At 39.9% G+C, this 11,551-nt stretch overlaps 2 protein-coding genes across 2 annotated transcripts in view; one reads left to right on the top strand and one right to left on the bottom strand.

Moving 5' to 3' along the window:
* The first annotated feature begins 194 nt into the window (after nt 1-194).
* On the top strand, nt 195-3,089 carry gpr101 (G protein-coupled receptor 101). Its single transcript, XM_014004777.1, has one exon. It carries the CDS (start codon nt 1,040-1,042, stop codon nt 2,363-2,365), a length of 1,326 nt encoding a protein of 441 aa, XP_013860231.1. The 5' UTR covers nt 195-1,039; the 3' UTR covers nt 2,366-3,089.
* A 2,184-nt stretch (nt 3,090-5,273) lies between these two features.
* tm9sf5 (transmembrane 9 superfamily protein member 5) overlaps nt 5,274-11,551 on the bottom strand; it is a 19,310-nt gene continuing 13,032 nt past the window's right edge. Inside the window, exons 12-18 of the mRNA XM_014004766.1 lie at nt 11,122-11,241; nt 10,623-10,680; nt 10,309-10,468; nt 10,069-10,220; nt 9,834-9,945; nt 9,569-9,740; nt 5,274-6,049 (exon numbers count right to left, since the gene is read on the bottom strand). Coding sequence (XP_013860220.1) covers nt 5,982-6,049; nt 9,569-9,740; nt 9,834-9,945; nt 10,069-10,220; nt 10,309-10,468; nt 10,623-10,680; nt 11,122-11,241 — 842 coding nt within the window. The 3' untranslated portion in view covers nt 5,274-5,981. The remainder of the gene's footprint in view (nt 6,050-9,568; nt 9,741-9,833; nt 9,946-10,068; nt 10,221-10,308; nt 10,469-10,622; nt 10,681-11,121; nt 11,242-11,551) is intronic.

Raw genomic sequence — 11,551 nt, 5'->3', positions numbered from 1 at the left:
TACTTAACAAAACTCAATCTCTGTATAAAACTTTGGCTCTAAAGGTGGCGGGCAATATGCATTCTTTGAATTAATGCATAACAAAATGCATCTATTTCCTTCTTAATGGTCTTGTTATTAGTTTTAATTGTTAACGGGCATATTTAACAGAGTTGGTGCTTGTTTTAACACCATGCAGACAAAAAATATGTCAAGCGCGAGGGTGAAACTCTCATAACAACAAGAGGGGGTGGAGGTGGATGAGGAGGGAAAGGAGGAGGAGGAGGGAGGGAGGTCGATGACAAGCTCCAGCTGCGAGGGAGAGATTTTTGTACAGGTGTCCCCCCACCCCCACCTCCTTTTTACTTGACACCTCGGAGATGGTTTTCTAACGGTGTCGACGAGGAATCAAAGCTGATAAAATAATAAAGGCTTGATCCGCACCGAAATCCGGGAAAAGAGCAGCGGCGGAGAAGATGCTGCTGCTGATGATGATGATGGTGATGATGGGAGACCCCCGCTGGGTGAAGACACGCAGCCTCGGCTGAGCCGCCGCCGACATGGAGCTCAGMGAGCGCCGAGGAGGGAGCTCCATCATCAGCCAAATGATCGCCTCGCTGATCATCTGCAGGTATTAGAGCAACGATTACAGCTAAAAACGAGTCCGCGAKATTTTGTCGACGCCGGCGGCTCGAGCGGTGGCGCCTGCTGTCGCCAAATTCATTTTCTCTCACCCCCGCCTCCTCCACCCCTCCATCCTGTGGATGTCGGCTGCGCACAGAGAGGGCCTGCTCGCTGGGTGAAGCCTTCAGGGATTAATTACTGATCACCATGAACAGCGAAATGGTTTCAGCTTCTGGTGGATTAAATTTCGCATGTTACGGATGGTGTGTCAGGTTGGATGAAGTGTTTTTAAAAGCCGATGCCAGATGTTGAGCTTTTGCACCTGGAATCCGGTGACAGAGGAATACAGCAGATTGAAAAGCAAATGGGTGGGCTTTCTCTCCTCATCAAAATGGGACTAACCTGACTTTGTGTCGACGCCCTGCTGGGTTCTACAATGTCAAATTCGCAGGCACCTGGTATGGGCACAAATGTCACTGGTGTTCCTCTGGAGCACAGCTCTAATCTGGACCCGGACTGGTCCTCCACTGCGGACAGCGTGGTGAAGGTGGCGCTAATATCCCTGATTGTGTGCCTGTCCCTGTTTGGGAACGTGGTCGTGCTGCTGGTGTTCCAAAGGAAGCCTCAGCTCCTCCACGTCGCCAACCGGTTTGTCCTCAACCTCCTCTTGGCCGACCTTCTCCAGACCGTGTTAGTCATGCCCTTTGCCATAGCAGCTGCCGTGCCCGGTGTGTGGCCCCTGGATGCTCGACTGTGCCAGGCTCTGGTGGTGCCCATGCACCTCTTYGCATTCGTCGGGGTCAACACCATCATCGTCGTCTCAGTGGATCGCTACCTGGCCATCATCCACCCTCTGTCCTATCCAACCAGAATGACTCCCCACCTGGGCACCAACCTGATAGTCTTCACCTGGGTGCTGGGTTTCCTGCAGAGCACGCCTCCGCTTTATGGCTGGGGAGTGATTGACTTTGACCGCCGTCAGAGGGTCTGCACAGTCGTGTGGTCCTCCAGTTTGTCCTACTCCGCCGTGGTGTCCACCTTTTCCTTCTGGCTGCCCGTKCTCGTCATGCTCGGATGTTACTGGATGGTGTTCAGAGCAGCCCGGAGGCAGAATGCTCTAGTGCATCCCATTCAGACACAATCCTACTCCCAGCCCAACCCGCAGGACTTCCAGGGGCCTGTCAGTCCGCAGGAGCGCCAGCAGATCAGTTTGCCCGAGGGTCCCTATCCATCCAGGCGACACCCTGTTCGAGTCAAACACAGACGTTTCCACTACCACTGCAAGGCAGCCCGTGTTGTTTTCGTGATCATGGCTTCGTATATCTTCAGCATGGGTCCTTACAGCATTCTGAACACTGTGTCTATTAGTCACAGAGCAGCTGTGCCCCCTTGGTTGTCCTCCCTCGCCCTTGTCCTCTTCTTCTTACAGTGCTGCCTGCACCCATACATTTACGGATACATGCATCGCAGCGTGAGGAAGGAATTCGTGGCTTTGCTCTACGGGATGCTCTGCAAGCAGGGTCGTCCCCGCCAGAGCTCGGCCGTGGAGAGCTGCTTCACCACGACGGAGGGTCGAGCCGGCGCTCACCCTCACCTGCCCAGTCTGACCGCCCGGGTCTTCCCTCTGCAGACCTGGGAGGAGTGCACAACCTCCTCCTCTCCAACGTGTGAGAGGAAGTCAAGAGACGGCCGGAAAGACACCACCTCTTCTAGCGTTGGCTCAGAAAAAGAGCTTCTTCACAGCAAGCAAAGCTCATCATGAGCAGCTGGAGGAATCGTCAGACAGTATATCTGCTCTGACATGGAAAGTTTGTCACAATGCTTTTTTTTCATAAAGACCTTCTTAATATTAGGACCAGTATTTGATCATCGATGTAATAAGCTCATGCTGGTTTGTCTTAAGTCGAATATATCTTTGAAAAAAAACCTTACATCAATAATATTCACCAGAAGTATCTGYAAGAGATAAGCACATATATTTTTAAACATACATTTTTAGGAGATGTGCAGTATGGTTTTCTTTGCAATCCTATCATTACTATTAAAATATCACAAAATATTGTATTTGTTATTTACAATGGGCTTTTAAAACACTTGATAATTGTACTTTTCAGTCTATRTCATACTATGTTTGTTTCATGCGTGGTAGATGTCACAGGGTATCCTTTAGTACAGTGGTTCTTAAAGTTGGAGTGATGACCCCACTCTGGAAYATGAAATGCTAATTGAGGGGGTCTTGAAAAACATGCGTTTAAATCCTTTTTTACATTTAAATCATTCAGATGGGGTCTATATAAAGTGGAACTGCAATGCTTTGCTCTGAATTCCTCCTTATTGTAACTCCACAAGCCCCTCTATCACCCCTTTTCTGTGGTGTGTCAGATCAGCTCGTTTTGATGCTGTTTCTAACAAGGTGCTTTACTCCCAGCCCCCCTCCAGCTTCTAGAGCGGTCCATTCTAGTTTGATAGCAGCGTAGAAACCTTTTATTTACAAAATAAAAGATGTCAGTAAGGGAAGACTCATCCATCCAGCCTTACATGTTGGAGCCAGAGGAGAATGAACTTAGACGACCAAATTGTAGTTGGTAAGTAGAACTTATTTAGCAATTCTGTCACAAATTCTGTGATTAACCTTTCGGAAAACGTCAAAGAAAATGAAAACTGAACAGGTTGAAAAATATGACCCAAACAGAATATAAAGATATGAGCAGAGAGACTAAATTCCAATTTTACACAACAAAATTTATTTAAAAGAGTAGATTTTGCTTGATTTGACCCCCTTCAGATTTGCAGAAATCAGAGTTTGAGTGCAACATTTCTTGTGRGTTAAAAAACCAAAAGGTGTTTGGGAACCACTGCTTCAGTGCAATGAGCTTTATTTTCAGCTTTTAAACTCAGGGTATTGTTTGTAGAAAAAAATGTAGTGCCCATCCCACTTCCTTAAACATTTTGAATTTATGACATTTTTCCTGTCACAGTAACATTTTAGTCTTGAAGCGCCTTTAAAAAAGAAACAATCAATTTGTGCCTGTTAGATATAGAACACAATAAATGTTCTCCCTCCTGCTGACAGGATGGTGAAATGTATACATCATTTTGGTTTTCTCTAACGAAAGGGAAATTTTTACCTCTTACTTCAGTGTGCCATATTTGGTATTTACTGCCTTTGTAACAACAGCTTTTCTCTGAAGACGCACAGTTTTTTTAACACTACAGTATCAAGAGCAAAGTGTGATAAAAATACAGCGAACTCTGTGCACCAGTTATTTAAAGTAGGCTGCATGCCAGAAGAGCTTATGTAACTGATTTCTTACATTCCACTGAACACATGTAGACGTGTAAAAATACCTCATAATACATTCATTTTAATTTGGAAAAAAAATGGTCCTAGAGAAAAGAAATGCATTATGCTTGTAATAACTCATCTCAGAGTAATTCTGTTCAATGASTTAAAAAGCATGTTTTGGGTGCATTTAAAAAAGTGCTTATCCTTTGTTTTGTTGTTTTTGTACATTTTGGTATAAAAAAAAAGAAAAAGGCTTAGCTGACGGAGTCTGTAGGTGATTTTGGTGTATTTCTTTTCTTAATATACTGTGATAGTTTTCTGCAAAATACTTTACAGGTTATCAGACCTGCTTTAGTGTAAACATTCAGTTTATTCAGCAGGTCCATGGAGAAATTAACACAATTTAGTTGACAATCAAGCTTGTCAGACTAGAGAACAGTATGTATTTCTGCAAAGAAAATGAAACGTGTCCTAAAAAAACATTTTTGTGAACATTTTGTGCATTTGTACAATTTTCAGTTTTAATAATAAATCATCTGTTTAATGAAATGGATCTGCGGTTTAATCTGTTTAGTAAGAAAATTGCTCAACTCACACAAGTTCAAATAGAGCACCTTATATTTGAGGTTTAATTTAAAAATGTACTTTTTTTTTGAAGGAATACATTTGATCTACTGCCCTTTAGTTTGAGTTTAAAATTAAAATAATTTTATGTTGACAAAGTTGTAGCCATTCTGGTCAAAATTTGAAAATAATTTTGTGCATATTGAGAGATGTGACAGTAGGCTATGGGTTGTTAATGACACAACCGCGTCAGATTTTAGCTTAGTATCTGTAAAAATCTGTTATAGCAGTTCAAAAATGTATGTTTTGTTAATGATTCTCACCTAATTTTAGGTCATTATCTCCAAAAACATCTAATAATTTCTATCTTCAATGATTATTTCCTAAAAGTTGCAGTTAAATATTCAATAGTACTTAAGATATTTTACAGGCAGATACAGTCTATTCTAACATTAAACAAAAACTGAACAATTTAGAATGTTCTGTTTCAATTGCTAACAAACCAAATTTTAGGTCAATATCTCCAAAACTGTGTTTTGCTCTTATTGGATTTGGCTGTGGTGGCCATCTTGAATCAGACTGACCCATGTAACTCCAGTGAAATTTTGGTAACAGAGTTCTGAACACGATTACATCCCAGCCCTGGCTTGTCCAGAGTCCAGAAAGAAACGTTAAACTGTGGAAATGAGCTTAAAGGTCAAAGACAATGACAGTTTTCTCTTTGATTTAATTTTTATTTGTAAAGTTATCACCTTGGATGGCTCACTGCCTGAAGCAAACAGCAGCAGTGTTTAATGTAGTTAAAGAATTCACCAACTTAAAACTGGTTGACCATGTTGTGAATAACAATTTTTTTTGTGGCCAAACGCATCATGAAGTTCATCTTTATTAGGCAACAAGCTGAAACTGTTTTATAATACAGATGTACTTCCTGTACATGGTGCATCCTTCTACTCTATGCCATCAAGGAAATGTACATATAATCATACAAACAAATGCTTCATCTATGTATATATAATAACCCAATTCACACTTAAAAACAAATTTCAAATGAAAGCTTGATAATGGTGACAAATTTTAATTAGCATTCTCACACGTTCTCCGTCTCTATACAATATATGTACACACTCGTTTCCATAAAGAACAGGTAGAGGAAAAAAAAAGGAACATTACACCATGAGAGAATAGAAAAATAAAATGCTAAATATTTTACTTTCTTAAGAATATTAAAGTAAAACATTTCAGAGAACAAGTCGCTCATGGTCACAACTTCATCATTAGAACCTCCCCCGCTGATTTTCAAGGCGCCAGTCAAAATATTACAGGTCAACAGTGAACACAAACTCGTATAGTTAAAAAAAATAGCAACAGAGGTTTAAAGCACAAAAAGAGGATGGGCTCTGCTCTGCGGAATTTTTCTATCACATGTGATGGATGCAGTTTAGGTCTACTCAGACCACATTATTATTACACAGCAGCACTGAGGAGCCCAGCACTGTGACAGCAAGTTCATCCTTCCTTCAGTCTTCTAGTCCACTTTCACCACACTGTAGATTTTATTTACAAACCAGAAGCAGGCGAAGAAGCCAACTGTACCTGAAAACAGAAGACAAAATTAACAAATAAGTCGCATCGATCCAGCAAAAACAAAACCACCGAAAAAGGTAATAAATCCTTTCAAATTCAATTTATTAAAAAAGGTCTTAAAATTAAAAGCTTAAGTTAAAATAAGGAAAAAGTACATCTAGAGATCATGATTTATTTCACTTTATATTATCTGATACCAGTTTTTATCCTATCATCACACCGCTRTCAACAATTAAATATCACTGCATTTATGAATTAAAATTCCATGTTGGTACTTAAACCACATAAGTCATATAATGCAAAATTTATTCATATTCCTCAATGAATACTAACTACAATTAGTGCTGTATGATGAAGACTGCATGTGAGTACAATAGTGCAGTGTTTTTCAACCCTGGTCCTTAAGGCACACTGCACTGCATGTTTTAGAKGTCTCCCTGCTTTTACACACCTAATTCAGATGATTGCAGTTCAACAAAAAACTGTTGATCAATTATCAACTGAAATCAGCTGTGTTGAAGCAGGGAAACATCGAAAACATGCAAGGCAGTGTGCACTGCACTAGTGGAAGGTAGTGCAGGACACACAAACCCTAACCCTACAAACTTGTTTAATCCACTGAAACACCAACATAAATCGGCAGATGTGGCAAGTCAGATAATGTGGAACAAGGCTGCAACCTCAAATACACGCAAGCGCAATTTTCATCTATAAATAGTCATATTAATCATTACTGACTAAATGCCACAATAAACTGTAATAAAAAAGGTTTTTGTCAATATAGTCCAACCCCAATGCACATCAGGAGAAACAAAAATAAACGAGTCACTTAAACAGATGGCAAAAATCCCAGCGTAACTTAATTCAGTAAATTTTATAGAGTAGGGGACCTTTTTGGCATAGTTTTGTGTGGAATCTCAAAGTATGCAAAGAAATATCAGCATTAATAATTCATTTTGTCATGAAAAAAAAAGTCTGACAGAGCTCTGCTGTGTTTATAAGCCTGATTAGCCAAAATCCTGGATCAGTTCATCTGGCTATAAAATCCTATCTGACTGCTCAATGGGGCAGAGACAAACCCTAAAATAAGACGCGATCAAAGTTGAGTTGAGGTGACAGAAACAGACGCCAAAATAAAAAYGCTTTAGGGGAAAATGACACAGATTAAGGATATTAAGATCAAAATTAAAAGTGAAGAGGGAAAGCGATCATCTCTTCCTTGAATACTTTGTGGTGGTAATCTTGACATCTTATCCACTTTCTACTCATATCTCTGTCTCAAGACATTGTCAAACAGTGGCACGGTGACAAGCTGTGCTACAGAGTCATTTTTATCTTCCTCCACAACAATATTACACCAGAAAATATGTTGTCATGTGGCATCATGATGAGCCAAATTCTCTTGTGCAACATACAGACTAGGCGGGTATTTGCACATCATTATTACTTATTATCCTTTCTGCACACATCCTGAATTTCATTTAGGCTGGTTGCAAATGGAAGCTCAAGAGCGCCACTAAACAGTTAATATAAAAACACAACAGTGTGTGTGGCTTCTAACAAATGTATCAATGTTCAATCTCTCTTTCAATCTTTCCAATTACATTTCCCTTTTTTTCCCTTTTCCCTTTCTACAAAAAAAAGTCACTGATGAAGAAATTAAGAAACTAATATTAAGTTCATTTTTCTACTGAAGTGACAAAAAAGTATCAATGTTCTTTTCATACTATCTGTGGTAGAAATAATACTTTATGTTTAAGCAAGTAATTCATGACATCCTTTAATGACCTAGGTTTTCATGACATGCTGTTCATCTGCAGACAGAATGATTAAAGTCAGAACAAGRTYTGCTAACAACAATAATCATTCTTAGATATCACTTGTTTATCTTTGTGTTTTCCATTGACCTTGTATCAAATCTTGCTAAGACGACAGAATGCTGTTTGTTAATATATATATATGAGGCCTCTCGAGACAACAGAGTTAGACAGTGAGCAGTGTGGAGAGACTGACAGAGAGGCATGGAGACAGGCCATGTTCTCTGTGTTTCCTGTTGTTGCAATAAAACTCAGCTGATCATCTCACGGAGTACCTTCATTCTTGACCAGCGTATTTCTGTCTCTGTTGTTAAATAAATATTACCATAACACTATCTTTGTGACATGTGGTCAAGTACATCTCAGTTCTAAAACAAACAAATGGATTAAAAGAGCAAACCAATTTTTTTTTTTACTAAAAACAGATAACGTACTGAGAACATTCAGAATTACCACGATGAGTTGGCTGTACATTTTTAGCAGAAAAAAAAAATAGTAGCATCTTATACTTTAAATGCATTGCGGACTGACTGGGGGATTTTCTTGCTTGTAATGGCAGATGAAGTGAGAGATTGAGTGAGACAGGGGTATAGTTTTAAATAAATATCTGGCGATACAAAAACTGGTAGTTTAAAACAGTTATGTGCGTGTTTTTAATAGTTTTCTTGTCAGAAATCATCATAAACAAGCTTGAATGTTGGGTCCCTTAGTTCTTCATGCAACACCTCTAAACTACTTTTTAAAATTTAGAATACATTAATATCTTGCTATTTTCTGTCCGTTTTCGATCTTCTATTCAGTGCCATCACAGTTGCTAGAAGACGGGACATACGCCGGGGTAAGGGTGGAAATAAAGCTGAAGGCTAGACCATCCAAATTTACAACCACTTCCTTATGGTCTTCATGGTCGATGAAGAACCCGGCCCAGACAGACCAGATCCTTTGAAGGATGCAGGCCCTGAATTTGGACACAGCCATTGTCCAGGGAGTAAATCGACAAACAATGGATCTAACCCTACTTTACATGTTTGCAGTTAGAGMATGAGGTCACCTGTGACCTCGTCCTTTGACCTTGAAATAAATAGAGATCATCTTTGACCCATGAGGTGTGCAGTCGTGTTGTCTGACATCCATATGTTACACAGTTGCTGTGTTAAAGAACGGACAATGTTTTCTGAAGGGTTCACGTGTGACCCTGACCTAGTTTGACCATGTGACCTTGTATTCAATAAGGATCATCCTGACCCATGAGGTACCCATGCTGTGCAGTTTGACTTTTCTACTGTGAGTTGTCCACAGACAGACAGATGGACACCATACTACACTTCATCATGGGACAGGCATAAAAAAAAACATAAGACTTTCATTACAAAGCAGGTAAATATTGGATAATCATTAAAAAAAACTTCCTGTTGTCCTTTCTGGGAACAGGATCCTGAATCCTCTTTTCACAAATGAACTGAGTAACTGAATAAACAGTGCAAGTGATAAGAACTGCACACTCCTTTCTGCCTGTTTAAAGCTTCCTGATTGGTCATAAAGACCACAGTGCAACTATCTAAAAAAAGGATATCAAWGGGTAATATTTAATGAAAGATTACATCTACAAGCAAACTAATAACAAAACTTTGCATTAAGTAAAAGAAAAAAAAGAAAACATGAAAATAAACTGCCTCTAAAAAGTTCCTTTGTATTTAAATGAACTTCTTACCAGTGAAGAGGAAGAAGATGAGGACCATAATCATAGTGTATCCGAAGTACAATATGGTACTGGCCGCTCCAATGATTTGCAGCTTTGAGAAGAAGTAGTGCTCCGCATAAATGAACAGATAAACTGCTGTAAAGCCGCTGGTCAGGAAGGAACGCCACCACCAGTGGTAGTCCTTGATGCGCAGGGGAAAAAAAAAAGATCACATTTAGGATCTGATATTAAATACATGTCTAGTTTAGAAAATCCATTCAGATCATTCGGGTACCTCTGCACATAGGTGGAAGTAGCACAGCAGAATTGTGGCCTCAGAGCAGGTGATGAGCAGGATAATGAAAACCAGGAACAGGAATCCAAACATGTAGTACATCTGATGAGACCTAAAGAAAAAACAAGCTCTATGAGTCAACTAGTGCAGAGCTTTAATTCCTCCTTACTGGACTGTATGGCTTTTAAAATCAGACATGCAGACCAGTGAGGATAAACTGCACTTTTAGACTTACCAAATGCTGTTAAGAATGAAGAAAAGTTGGATGAAGATRCATCCAAAGGGCAGGATCCCACCCATTACAATACCAGGGATAGGTTTAGTGAAGAAGGACTGCTCGGGAATTTGACGGGGGATTTGGTTTGTTCGTACAGGTTGCTCAATTGCCTGCCAAGAATCCAAAACTGATTAGGAACAGAGCAGCATCAACAATATATCTTTGCAACCAATAGTTATCTTCAGAGGTCTAACTCACAGGTTTCTTGAATCCAAAGTAGGCACCAACAAAAGTGAGGGGCACAGAGATTCCAAACCACATRGCCAAAATGGCCACCAGAGTACCAAATGGGATTGCTGCAGAYGAACCCTCCACCCACAGGATCAGGTTCATCAGAAAGAAGTCTGCAAATACAATCCTGGGGAAGAAAATAGACAAAAAGGAATATAAAAGGAAAGATCGAACATGAGTACAATAACACAAGTGTGCAAGGTTACAGATTAGTTTCAGGATGACAAGAGGAAATATTAAATTATGAGTGTTAGCCAAGCCAGTGAAGTAAGTGAACACACCCTGGGCACAGGAGGGCTGTCAGCAAGACATTGGTCTTCCACTTTTCACCTCCAAAAGCTGAAAAAAAAAAAAAAAAAGACAAAAGTGAGATCAATATGACAATATGAAACAATGACAGTCTGCACTGTGCTGACTGGTAAGAGGATAGGTTTTATTTAAGGAGGGTTCTGTGATGTACCTATAAGTAATGTGACACGCAGGAGACAGCGGTCAATGTGCTCTCAGTTTACAGAACAACTAAAGTTTAAGTGATCTTGATTAAAATTTCAATTTTTACTTGAACTTTCATAAAATGTTTCAGTTCCRAATTGTCAATAGCACATCTTGTTCTCCATGTTTGAGCATTATTTAACTTTCTCCATGACAGGAGTCATACAAGTCTTTCTAAAATAAAGTGTGTGGGCATTTTGCCTTCTTGCAGGCAAAAGACTACTTGTGAAATTTTCAAATAACCCCACTTTACTAAAATAAAGAAACCATAACAGAGTGGACACTTACTTTTGTAAAGACGTGCAGACACATAGCCAGCAGGAGTCCCCAGTAGGACCCAGAGTACCACAGCACATGTCATCAGAGCCCCTCTGTTGGCTGGAGACAGAAATCCCAGACAGGCCAGGACTACAGAGGACAAAGAGTTATCAGTGCATTCTTTCATACGAATAGCCATTATTGGATGTACTTATATAGTACATTAGATTAACCATTAGAAAATGCTTATTGGTTAAATATGCTGTACCACAACTTAAGATTGCTTTGTAAGTTATGACACTTAAGTGTCTTTGAGTCTTTAGGTAGTATCTCGCTAGGTTGGGATTGTTGGAGACTACAAATCCTGGCAAAACGTATGGAATCACCAGTCTTGGATGAGCACTCAATCAGATATTTCATTCTGTAAAACAAACTCAGATCAAAAACATGATACAACTAG

This window comes from Austrofundulus limnaeus, unplaced genomic scaffold (genome assembly GCF_001266775.1).
Source record: "Austrofundulus limnaeus strain Quisiro unplaced genomic scaffold, Austrofundulus_limnaeus-1.0 Scaffold1, whole genome shotgun sequence".
NCBI classification, from domain to species: domain Eukaryota; kingdom Metazoa; phylum Chordata; class Actinopteri; order Cyprinodontiformes; family Rivulidae; genus Austrofundulus; species Austrofundulus limnaeus.
Note: the sequence above shows the minus strand (reverse complement) of the source record. Positions and strands in the feature narration are given on the sequence as shown.